Source organism: Oncorhynchus nerka, linkage group LG20 (assembly GCF_034236695.1).
Source record: "Oncorhynchus nerka isolate Pitt River linkage group LG20, Oner_Uvic_2.0, whole genome shotgun sequence".
Taxonomy (NCBI): domain Eukaryota; kingdom Metazoa; phylum Chordata; class Actinopteri; order Salmoniformes; family Salmonidae; genus Oncorhynchus; species Oncorhynchus nerka.
The window spans coordinates 82,157,901-82,170,804 of record NC_088415.1 but is presented as its reverse complement, the minus strand read 5'-3'; the positions used below and the strand labels follow the sequence as shown (position 1 = coordinate 82,170,804).

At 40.2% G+C, this 12,904-nt stretch overlaps 1 protein-coding gene across 1 annotated transcript in view; it reads right to left on the bottom strand.

Moving 5' to 3' along the window:
• Positions 1–12,904, bottom strand: part of LOC115101591 (CREB-regulated transcription coactivator 1-like) — a 54,153-nt gene that overhangs the window by 13,844 nt on the left and 27,405 nt on the right. Inside the window, exons 2-7 of the mRNA XM_065005867.1 lie at positions 8,068–8,178; positions 6,078–6,206; positions 5,726–5,787; positions 5,228–5,316; positions 3,228–3,313; positions 1,618–1,652 (exon numbers count right to left, since the gene is read on the bottom strand). Coding sequence (XP_064861939.1) covers positions 1,618–1,652; positions 3,228–3,313; positions 5,228–5,316; positions 5,726–5,787; positions 6,078–6,206; positions 8,068–8,178 — 512 coding nt within the window. The remainder of the gene's footprint in view (positions 1–1,617; positions 1,653–3,227; positions 3,314–5,227; positions 5,317–5,725; positions 5,788–6,077; positions 6,207–8,067; positions 8,179–12,904) is intronic.

The following is a 12,904-nucleotide window of genomic DNA, read 5'->3' as shown; positions in this document are numbered from 1 at the left end:
CTCTTCAACTGATCGCTACCTGCACCTACCCGCCTGTCCAACATCACTACTCTGGACGGCTCTGACTTAGAACACGTGGACAACTACAAATACTTAGGTGTCTGGTTAGACTGTAAACTCTCCTTCCAGACCCATATCAAACATCTCCAATCCAAAGTTAAATCTAGAATTGGCTTCCTATTTCGCAACAAAGCATCCTTCACTCATGCTGTCAAACATACCCTTGTAAAATTGACCATCCTACCAATCCTCGACTTTGGCGATGTCATTTACAAAATAGCCTCCAATACCCTACTCAACAAATTGGATGCAGTCTATCACAGTGCAATCCGTTTTGTCACCAAAGCCCCATATACTACCCACCATTGCGACCTGTACGCTCTCGTTGGCTGGCCCTCGCTTCATACTCGTCGCCAAACCCACTGGCTCCATGTCATCTACAAGACCCTGCTAGGTAAAGTCCCCCCTTATCTCAGCTCGCTGGTCACCATAGCATCTCCCACCTGTAGCACACGCTCCAGCAGGTATATCTCTCTAGTCACCCCCAAAACCAATTCTTTCTTTGGCCGCCTCTCCTTCCAGTTCTCTGCTGCCAATGACTGGAACGAACTACAAAAATCTCTTAAATTGGAAACACTTATCTCCCTCACTAGCTTTAAGCACCAACTGTCAGAGCATCTTACAGATTACTGCACCTGTACATAGCCCACCTATAATTTAGCCCAAACAACTACCTCTTTCCCAACTGTATTTAATTTATTTATTTATTTTGCTCCTTTGCACCCCATTATTTTTATTTCTACTTTGCACATTCTTCCATTGCAAAACTACCATTCCAGTGTTTTACTTGCTATATTGTATTTACTTTGCCACCATGGCCTTTTTTGCCTTTACCTCCCTTCTCACCTAATTTGCTCACATTGTATATAGACTTGTTTTTTTTTTACTGTATTATTGACTGTATGTTTGTTTTACTCCATGTGTAACTCTGTGTCGTTGTATGTGTCGAACTGCTTTGCTTTATCTTGGCCAGGTCGCAATTGTAAATGAGAACTTGTTCTCAACTTGCTTACCTGGTTAAATAAAGGTGAAATAAATAAATAAAAATAAAATAAATATGCAGTCAGCAGATTTCACAGGCTGCTGCAGTGTATGTAAAATAACATAGGAAGATAAATGAGAATAACCCCCTCCCCGACTTCAGCAATTTTCCACTGTGGGTTTTCACACGGTCCTTCGAGCTGGACAGGAAGTTGTGCATAAAGCGTTACCAGCAAATGCTTTCCAGATATACACTTCTCTTCATGTTTTCAATATGACCCCAAAGGAAATGAAGGGAAATTGCCTCCAATTGTTTTCTAATAAGCCCAGTACTAACATTTCTGCAAGGGACCCTGTTCACATTCTCAAAATAACAATAACAATAACATCCTAGACAGCCAGAACTCACTGGCTCCACAACACTTCTTGAAGTATGTCAATGATGTCCCGAAACATCAGTTGGAAAAACATATAATCATCACTAAACTGCCAACTGTCGTGGGCTGTCGTAATCAGCCTTTCACAAAGCTACACTGAAGTCAGGATGGTTCGATTTTAGTCTGTGGAAGTACTCACTTGATTCCTGGGACCTTGGACCTTGATGAGACATTCTGAGGGAAAAATAAAAATGACAACTCAGTAACAATACAATAGAACTCAGAGCTGTATAACAATACAATAGAACCCAGAGCTGTATAACAATACAATAGAACTCCAGTGCTGTATAACAATACAATAGAACCCAGAGCTGTATAACAATACAATATAATCCAGTGCTGTATAACAATACAATAGAACCCAGAGCTGTATAACAATACAATATAATCCAGTGCTGTATAACAATACAATAGAACCCAGAGCTGTATAACAATACAATAGAACTCAGAGCTGTATAACAATACAATAGAACTCAGAGCTGTATAACAATACAATAGAACCCAGAGCTGTATAACAATACAATAGAATCCAGTGCTGTATAACAATACAATAGAACCCAGAGCTGTATAACAATACAATATAATCCAGTGCTGTATAACAATACAATAGAATCCAGTGCTGTATAACAATACAATAGAATCAAGTGCTGTATAACAATACAATAGAATCCAGTGCTGTATAACAATACAATAGAAACCAGAGCTGTATAACAATACAATAGAAACCAGTGCTGTATAACAATACAATAGAATAACAACACAATATAATCCAGTGCTGTATAACAATACAATAGAATCCAGTGCTGTATAACAATACAATAGAATCAAGTGCTGTATAACAATACAATAGAATCCAGTGCTGTATAACAATACAATAGAACCCAGAGCTGTATAACAATACAATAGAATCCAGTGCTGTATAACAATACAATAGAACCCAGAGCTGTATAACAATACAATAGAATCCAGTGCTGTATAACAATACAATAGAATCAAGTGCTGTATAACAATACAATATAATCAATTGCTGTATAACAATACAATAGAACCCAGAGCTGTAGAACAATACAATAGAACCCTGAACTGTATAACAATACAATAGAACCCAGAGCTGTATAACAATACAATAGAACCCAGAGCTGTATAACAATACAATAGAACCCAGAGCTGTATAACAATACAATAGAACCCAGAGCTGTAGAACAATACAATAGAACTCAGAGCTGTATAACAATACAATAGAACCCTGAACTGTATAACAATACAATATAACTCAGAGCTGTAGAACAGTACAATATAACTCAGAGCTGTAGAACAATACAATAGAACTCAGAGCTGTAGAACAATACAATAGAACTCAGAGCTGTAGAACAATACAATAGAACTCAGAGCCGTAGAACAATACAATAGAACTCAGAGCTGTAGAACAATACAATTGAACTCAGAGCTGTAGAACAATACAATAGAACTCAGAGCTGTAGAACAATACAATATAATTCAGAGCTGTAGAACAATACAATATAACTCAGAGCTGTAGAACAATACAATATAACTCAGAGCTGTAGAACAATACAATAGAACTCAGAGCTGTAGAACAATACAATAGAACTCAGAGCTGTAGAACAATACAATAGAACTCAGAGCTGTAGAACAATACAATAGAACTCAGAGCTGTAGAACAATACAATAGAACTCAGAGCTGTAGAACAATGGAGTTAAGATATATCACCAGATCTGAGTGCACTTCACCTTTTTGCCATCCCAGTTCTGTTTTTGTTCGTCTTTGTCCATATCTGATTCTGTGTCTTCTGGCCCTGGTACATGAAGCAGAAGCACTGGAGAGGAAAAGAAAGGACGAGAGGGAGAAAGAGAGAGAAAATGAGAGGGAGTTCAATTCATCTAATTGTCACTTATCTAGAATTTTAAAAAGCAAAAAAAATACATATTGAAATACCCTTATTTTCATCTTGCCATAACAGTGAAAGGAAAATTAAATCAATACATGAAGGAATTTGATATTATTTTTCAAACAAGTTTCTCAATAAAAGGAATACGCGTCAGACAGCCATTAGTATGTCACATTGAGAATCACTTGGATATTCATATTCATCCTATGAGTAATGTCTACAGCCTTTAAAGACAAGGGCTGAAGTATTTTATCATGTACACCAGAGTATTCAATAGTACAATGAACGGTAGCCGGCAAAGCCATGAAGAAATATTTCATCATCAATACATCGTATATCACCTTCCTCATAATGACAGAGTTCATTCAATTTGCGCTGGATTAAAAAAATCATTATTAAACCTACAAACTGGAAACAGAGCACTGGGGCATTGTAGGGCCAAGAGTTTTTGTTAACCACCTGACCAGAAAGAAGACCCAAATCTAATGATGAACTAATGGTAATGTTATACTGAACAAAACTACAAAGGTAACATGTACAGTGTTGGTCCAATCTTTCATGAGCTGAAATAAAAGATCCCAGAAATGTTCCATAGAAAGCTTATTTCTCAAAAATGTGGTGCACAAATTTGTTTACATCCCTGTTAGTGAGCATTTCTCCTTTGCTAAGATAATCCATCCTCCTGACAGATGTGGCTTTAGGCATATCAATGAGCTGGTTAAACAGCATGATAATTACACAGGTGCATCTTGTTCTGGGGACAATAAAAGGCCACTAAAAAATGTGCAGTTTTGTCACACAATGCCACAGATGTCTCAAGTTTTGAAGGAGTGTGCAATTGACATGCTGACTGCAGGAATGTCCACCAGAGCTGTTGCCTGAGAATTGAATGTTCATTTCTTAGAGAGTTTGGCAGTACGTCCAACAGGCCTCACATCCGCAGACCTCATGTATGGCGTTGTGTGGGCAAGCGGTTTGCTGATGTCAACATTGTGAACAGAGCGCCCCATTACATTTACATTTAAGTCATTTAGCAGACGCTCTTATCCAGAGCGACTTACAAATTGGTGCATTCACCTTATGACATCCAGTGGAACTGTAGTGCATCTAAATCTTTTAAGGGGGGGGGTGAGAGGGATTACTTTATCCCTCTCACCCCATGGTGGCGGTGGGGTCATGGTATGGGCAGGCATAAACTACAGACAACAAACACAATTGCATTTTAATGATGGCGATTTGAATGCACAGAGATACCGTGACGAGATCCTGAGGCCCATTGTCGTGCCAATCATCCACCGCCATCACCTCATGTTTCAGCATGATTATGCACGGCCCCATGTCGCAAGGATCTGTACACAATTCCTGGAAGCTAAAAAAGTCCCAGATCTTCCATGGCCTGCATACTCACCAGACATGTCACTGATTGAGTATGTTTGGGATGCCCTGGATCGACATGTTCCAGTTCCCGCTAATATCCAGCAACTTCGCACAGCCATTGAAGAGGAGTGGGACAACATTCCGCAGGCCACAATCAACAGCCTGATCAATTCTATGTGAAGGAGATGTCACACTGCATAAGGCAAATGGTGGTCACACCAGATACCAACTGGTTTTCTGATCCAAGCACCTACTTTTTTTTAAAGGTATCTGTGACCAACGGATGCATATCTATATTCCCAGTCATGTGAAATCCATAGATTACGGCCCAATTTGTTTATTTGAATTGACTGATTTCCTTCCACGAACTCAGTAAAATATTTGAAATTGTTGCATGTTGCGTTTTATATTTTTGTTCAGTTTATAAAACTCATATAAAGTATATTAAGTTCAAATCCGACGCACCTCGTTTAAGCTGCAAGTCCTGTGAGCCTCCTGCAAAAATATCCTGCGGGTTCAAAGTGCTCTGATGCAATGCAGAGTCCGAGTTTGTCCTATAGCACAGGGAAAGAGACATACACCACCTAGTTTGTCCTATAGCACAGGGAAAAAGATATACACCACATAGTTTGTCCTATAGCACAGGGAAAGAGACATACACCACCTAGTTTGTCCTATAGCACAGGGAAAGAGACATACACCACCTAATTTGTCCTATAGCACAGGGAAAGAGACATACACCACCTAGTTTGTCCTATAGCACAGGGAAAGAGACATACACCACCTAGTTTGTCCTATAGCACAGGGAAAGAGACATACACCACTTAATTTGTCCTATAGCACAGGGAAAGAGACTTACACCACTTAGGGGTGACTAAATGTATCAGTTGTGAAAAGTCAAGGGACATTTCACAAAGAAATCGAAACAGTATCACATGCCACAACATAGTTGGATTATCTTACCTCCTCCAGCTGGTGTCGGGTGGGGGTGACAGATACACCGAGCCATACGGACAGCTATCAATGTGAGAGCCCTGGTTAAGGGCAATACAAATCTGTAGCATCGCACAACTGAAGTCAACGATGTAAAACACCATGGCGCCATAGAGTACAGTCTATGCTATTGAAGTACGTTGGTTAAAGATGTTACAAAGTGAAACTTGCTTCAATAAATAGGTCATTACCATATAATTACTATATTATTAGTGTAATTACCATATTACCATGTCATTCGTAATCAAATTTCTGTTGCATAAGAGACTGTAAAATTAAGTGTAATAAAAATACAGTCACGTAAATCGACAGTAAAGGATATTTGGCGTCCATGTTTGTCGAGGGGCCTTCCATGTGGAGATGTGATGCGGTTTCTGTCCCGGTAAACTCTGTCAACCAATCCATGATGCCGTGTAGTCCTGCTGGTGTCACCTGAACCTTGAAAGGGAGTCTGCAGACCCCAACAAAACAAACCAGTCACAAGCTACATAGATACAGTTGAAGTCGGAAGTTTACATACACTTAGGTTGGAGTCATTAAAACTCGTTTTTCAACCACTCCACAAATTTCTTGTTAAAAAACTATAGTTTTGGCAAGTCGGTTAGGACATCTACTTTGTGATTACACAAGTCATTTTTCCAACAATTATTTACAGACAGAATATTTCACTTATAATGAATTCCCTGTATCACAATTCCAGTGTGTCAGAAGTTTACATACACTAAGTTGACTGTGCCTTTAGACAACTTGAAAAATTCCAGAAAATGATGTCATGGCTTTAGAAGCTTCTGATAGGCTAATTGACATCATTTGAGTCAATTGGAGGTGTACCTGTGGATGTATTTCAAGGCCTACCTTCAAATTCAGTGCCTCTTTGCTTGACATCATGGGAAAATCAAAAGAAAAAGACCCCAGAAAAAGAATTGTAGACCTCCACAAGTCTGGTTCATCCTTTCTGGTTCATCCAATTTCCAAACACCTTAAGGTACCATGTTCATCTGTACAAACAATAGTACACAAGTATAAACACCATGGGACCACACAGCCATCAAACCGCTGAGGAAGGAGACACATTCTGTCTCCTAGAGACAAATGTACTTTGGTGCAAAAAGTGAAAATCAATCCCAGAACAACAGCAAAGGACCTTGTGAAGATGCTGGAGGAAACAGGTACAAAAGTATCTATAAACCTGAAAGGCCGTTCAGCAAGGAAGAAGCCACTGCTCCAAAACCGCCCTTAAAAAAGCCAGACTACGGTTTGCAATTGCGCATGGGGACAAAGATTGTACTTTTTGGAGAAATGTCCTCTGTTCTGATGAAACAAAAATATAACTGTTTGGCCATAATGACCATCGTTATGTTTGGAGGAAAAAGGGGGAGGCTTGCAAGCCGAAGAACACCATCCCAACCGTGACGCACAGGGGTGGCAGCATCATGTTGTGGGGGTGCTTTGCTGCAGGAGGGACTGGTGCACGTCGCAAAATATATGGCACCACGAGGGAGGAAAATTATGTGGATATATTGAAGCAACATCTCAAGATATCAGTCAGGAAGTATTTATTTTTAAAAATTGTACATTTATTTAACTAGGCAAGCCTAGGAACAGTGGGTTAACTGCCTTGTTCAGGGGCAGAACGACAGATTTGTACCTTGTCAGCTCGGGGATTCAAACTTGCAACCTTTCGGTTACTAGTCCAACGCTCTAACCACTAGGCTGGGTCTTCCAAATGGACAATGACCTCAAGCATACTTCCAAAGTTGTGGCAAAATGGCTTAAGGACAACAAAGTCAAGGTATTGGAGTGGCCATCACAAAGCCCTGACCTCAATCCTATAGAAAATTTGTGGGCAGAACTGAAAAAGCATGTGCGAGCAAGGAGGCCTACAAACCTGACTCCAGCTCTGTCAGAAGAAATGGGCCGAAATTCACCCAACTTATTGTGGGAAGCTTGTGGAAGGCTACCCGAAACGTTTGATCCAAGTCAAACAATTTAAAGGCAATGCTACCAAATACTAATTGAGTGCATGTAAACTTCTGCCCCACTGGGAATGTGATGAAAGAAATAAAAGCTGAAATAAATCATTCACTCTACTATTATTCTGACATTTCACATTCTTAAAATAAAGTGGTGATCCTAACTGACCTAAGACAGGGGATTTTTACTAGGATTAAATGTCAGGAATTGTGAAAAACTGAGTTTAAATGTATTTGGCTAAGGTGTATGTAAACTTCAACTGTAACAAAAGAGTAAACGTGTTCAATTTAGGGTAAGACCACAAATATTTCAAATCAGAGTCCGACAAACACACTTACCTGAAAAGGCATGTCAATGGTGCCATTTCCAATCTGATTGACATTTGGCAATGATCCGCCATAATACTGCCCACGGTTTTGTCCCAACTGTAAATACTGGGTCTTCTGTAACTGAATAAAGAGTGAAGAAACAAAAGAATAAGCAAACATGGAGTCAGATAATGTTAGGTATGAAATATTCAAAAGGCAATAGTACAAATAAATCAAAAACAAAATGGAGGTGCTTCCGGTTGAGCATGTGAATGGAGAAGAGGCTTGTGGATGAGGCTCTTACGCATTAGTTAATTTTGGAAAATTTTTACTTTGCATTCCACTTTCTTACATAGCAGATTTGATTGATGAGTTCGTAAGTTACCTTTTTGATTCAAATGTCACATGATCTTAGGAGCAGAAGACCTGTAACTAACGTTTCAACCGCGATGGCAAACGTGAATGGTAATGGCACCGACTCCAGTCCAACCGTTACGCAGTCTCACGCGGTCACACTCCCCACAGATCTTCAGAACTTCTGTATGGTTCTGATCTCGGAAATTACAGCTACCATTGCCACTCAGCTCAAAACTGTCATCGATGCTGCTCTGGCCACCTTCTCCGCCGCCCTGGATGGTGTCCGAGCCGCGGTGGATGAACAAGGCCACCAACTTAACGGCTTTGAACATGACCTGTGTGATGGCAGTAACCGCATAGTGAGAAAATGAGAATGAGAAAATGGTTGCCCGTCTGAGCTCCGAAAACCAAAAACTGATTAACAAGACCGATGACCTGGAATCCCATTCTCATCGTTGCAATCTTCGGGTTGTTGGTATACCAGAGAAACTTGGCGGGAACTCAGTTAAGTTCATGTCAGACTTCTTCGCGGAGGTGCTAGGTCCGGCCATCGTTCCATCACTCCCAAAGCTGGACAGAGCCCACCGCATTGTCCCTTCCCCAGCGGGCGGAGACGACAACTCCAAGCCTAGAGTGTTTATCATCCGTTTTCATTATTACTGTGACACGGAGCGCATCCTCAAGAGGCAGGGCAGAGAGAGACCAGCTACATTTCTGCGGATGCAAGGTGTTCATCTTTCCTGACCTCAGCTCGAGTGTCACCAAGAAGAGAGCTAAATTCCTTAAAGTGTTCTCATTTTGAACCATTTCATGTGTCTGAAGCAACAAACTCTGCCTTCCCGGAAAGAAAATTAAGTGCACTATAGGCCTAGCCCTGGCCAATCGGATGGGTCAGATTACCGTGTCTACAGTAAAGCAGCAGGTTTTAAAAAAGTCCACAGCATTGTTGATACTGTGATATTTCAAAATGTTTCAAATCATGACCAAAGAATACAGCAAAGAGATGCTGTTTTTATGAGTGAGTTCATGTTTAAGTTCTTACTCAGCACTGTCAACAGTTTTTATTCAACACTTTTAGAGGCTATTAAAATGCGTATTCTTCAAACCTCCACTCACGCGACAACCAACACTGCAGCTGTAATGAATGAGTAGGAAAGTCTATTGATAGGCTTGCATTATTATTAGCAGATTGGGTCTTTTTTAATATCGAGAAATATTTCACTTTCTCTGTTCATAGGAGTAACAACATGAATTTGTGCATTATGCAGGAATAATGCTGTACTACTCGAGTTTCACCATCAGCTGGCTGGAAGACGGTGTCCCTTTTTGGTCAGTGTCAACAGAGGAAAGGGAGAGCGGAGGGACAATTGAGAGGCGGACCCCTGTCTCCTCTTGCTCTCTCTCTGCTGAGCAACCTGGTCTCCGAGCATTTTGTATTATTCTGTATGTAAATCTGCAACATTATTTAAGATGATATGTTATGTATTAATTTCGTATGGTATGTTCCGTGGTATGTATCGTATGATATGTTATGTATTAATTTCGTATGGTATGTTCCGTGGTATGTATCGTATGATATGTTATGTATTAATTTCGTATGGTATGTTCCGTGGTATGTATTGTATGGTATGTTCCGTGGTATGTATCGTATGGTATGTTCCGTGGTATGTATTGTATGGTATGTTCCGTGGTATGTATCGTATAGTATGTTCCAAGGTATGTATCGTATGGTATGTTCCAATTTGCAAAATGTACAATGTTACGAATTTTCTAAATTTTCTAAATCGCTCGGTAACGTTTACTAGGGGTTAGGGTTAAGGTTCGAGTTAAGTTTAGGAGTTAGGTTAAAGGGTTAATGTTTGGGTTAGGGGAAGAGTTAGCTAAAAGGGTTAAGGTTATGCTATGAGACCAGGTTGCACTAAGACTGACCATCAGATGCAGGCCCCATCAGCCCAGTAAAATATTTAAATGTATGCTCGCTCAGCTGTGCCTCACGGGTAATACAACAACTGATCTATTACGAGTGTGATCATATAGCCTACCTCAAATTGTGAAATATATTTTTTTTAAATGGTCAGAACCACAATGCAATGGCACGACAATTCAAGCAAAGCCAATATGCGGAGATAATGTATTTGGCATATAGCCTACTGCACAAACCTCATTGTTACAGTACTGTTTTTAAAAGGTTAATGTTGCATAGGCTTACATTTTTTAAGTAATGTAAAAATAAAACAAATCTGAGCCGTAGATCTCGGCTTACATTTTGACTCAGGAAGTGATCTTCACTCAGAAAGGGTTGGTCTCCACTGAACGAGCCTATTCCAAGCCCTCAGAGTTTCCTGCGCCAGTGAGCTCGGGACAGACAGCTGATTTTTATAATGCTTCCACTGGAAATATGGGATCATCAGATCATGATATTTTGCTCTTTCACATCGAGGCCGGGAGTTTTGGAAAGATTTTTCAAATCCAGAGGAACTATCATTTGATGTACACATTAAATATTAAAATTTAAAAAATACTTTGTTGCCTTGTGTGAGGTGAAGAAAAAGTGACTGAGAAGCTCAGCTTATTGGTGGTGTGTTAAGACAATCAGAAATCAGACATTGCCAAATGGGCAAGGAGTCTTTGGCAATTCTTTGGGCCTTCCTCTGACACCGCGTGGTATAGGAGTTGTCGTGCCCTCTTCACGGATGTCTTGGTGTGTTTGGACCATGACAGATTGTTGGTGATGTGGACACCAAGGAACTTGAATCCCTCAACCTGCTCCACTACAGCCCTGTCGATGAGAAGGGGGGAGTGCTCGGTCCTTCTTTTCCTGTAGTCCACAATCATCTCCTTTGTCTTGATCACGTTGAGGGAGAGGATGTTGTCCTGGCACCACACGGCCAGGTCTCTGACCTCCTCCCTATAGGCTGTCTCATTGTCACGGTATCTGTGTGCATTCAAATTGCCATCGATAAAATACAATTGTGTTCGAGGACAGTAGCTTATGCCTTCCCATACCATAACCGCAACACCATGGGGCATTCTGTTCACAAGATGTTGACATCAGCAAATTGCTCTCCCACACGATGCCATACACTTGGTCTGCGGTTGAAGCTTGTTGGACGTACTGCCAAATTCTCTAAAACTATGTTTTTCTGGTAGAGAAATTACTTTTAATTCTATGGCCACAACTCTGGTGGACATTCTTGCAGTCAGCATGCCAATTGCACACTCCCTCAAAACTTGAGACATCTGTGGCATTGTGTTGTGTGACAAAATTTCACATTTTAGAGTAGCCTATTGGCACCTGTGTAATGATCATGCTGTTTAATCAGCTTCTTGAAAAGCCACATGTGTGTGTGGACAGGTGTCTTTTATACAAGTAACGAGTTCAAACAGGTGCAGTTAATACAGGTAATGAGTGGAGAACAGGAGGGCTTCTTAAAGAAAAACTAATAGGTCTGTGAGAGACGGAATTCTTACTGGTTTGTAGGTGATCAAATACTTATGTCATGCAATAAAATGCAAATTATTATTTTTTAAATCATACAATTTTTGTTTTAGATTCCGTCTCTCACAGTAGAAGTGTACCTATGATAAAAATTACAGACCTCTACATGCTTTGTAAGTAGGAAAACCTGCAAAATCGGCAGTGTATCAAATATTTGTTCTCCCCACTGTATCTGATGCTGTCTTTACAGAAATAGTATGACATGCCATTATCTTTTGGTCCAGACAGCATCAGATACATGGTGTACACCAGTGATCACTTTCGCGGTCAAAAAGCAAGTTGAGATCTACCGCTCAGATTTTTTCAAAACATGACTTAAAATGTTTTAACATTGACCTAATAAAAACAGTTCTGTAGGAATGAGGTTTGTGCAGTAGACCTAATACATTATCACAGCATTTTGGCTATATGCCTGGCCTGCCGATATTGTTATTCTCAGACATATTATATTCCAAAACTCTAGATTTGATTACAAAATAGATCATCAGTTGGTGTAGCACTTGCAAGGCACAGCTGAGCATAAATGTAAATCATTTGCAAATTTTTCACTTTTTAAAATTTTACTGGACTGATGGTGCCTGCATCTGATGGTAATGGTGCTTTCAAAACAACTGGGAACTCTGGGGGAAAAAATTAGGTCAAATCATGAAGTCAGTGAAATTGTTTCTGACTTGGAATTCCGAGTTGGATGACCGTTTAAAAATATTTTTCCCAGTCGGATCTCATTATTTTCCTGAGTTCCCAGTTTTCTTTGAACACACTGAAGTCGGAAGTCGTACATTTCCGAGTTCCCAGTTGTTTTTAACAAGGCATTAGTCTCAGCAGCCGGAGAGAGCAGCAGAGGGTCCTTCCTTTCCTCCAGTGGAACTGACTAGAGAGAGGTGACACAGTCTTCCACCTGACTGCAAATCTCAAGTCGCACCACATCTGCCTCATGCAGAAATGTATGTTGTTCCTATGAGCAGAGAAAGTGGAATATTCTTCAATATTAAAATAGTGGGTGTACGAGCT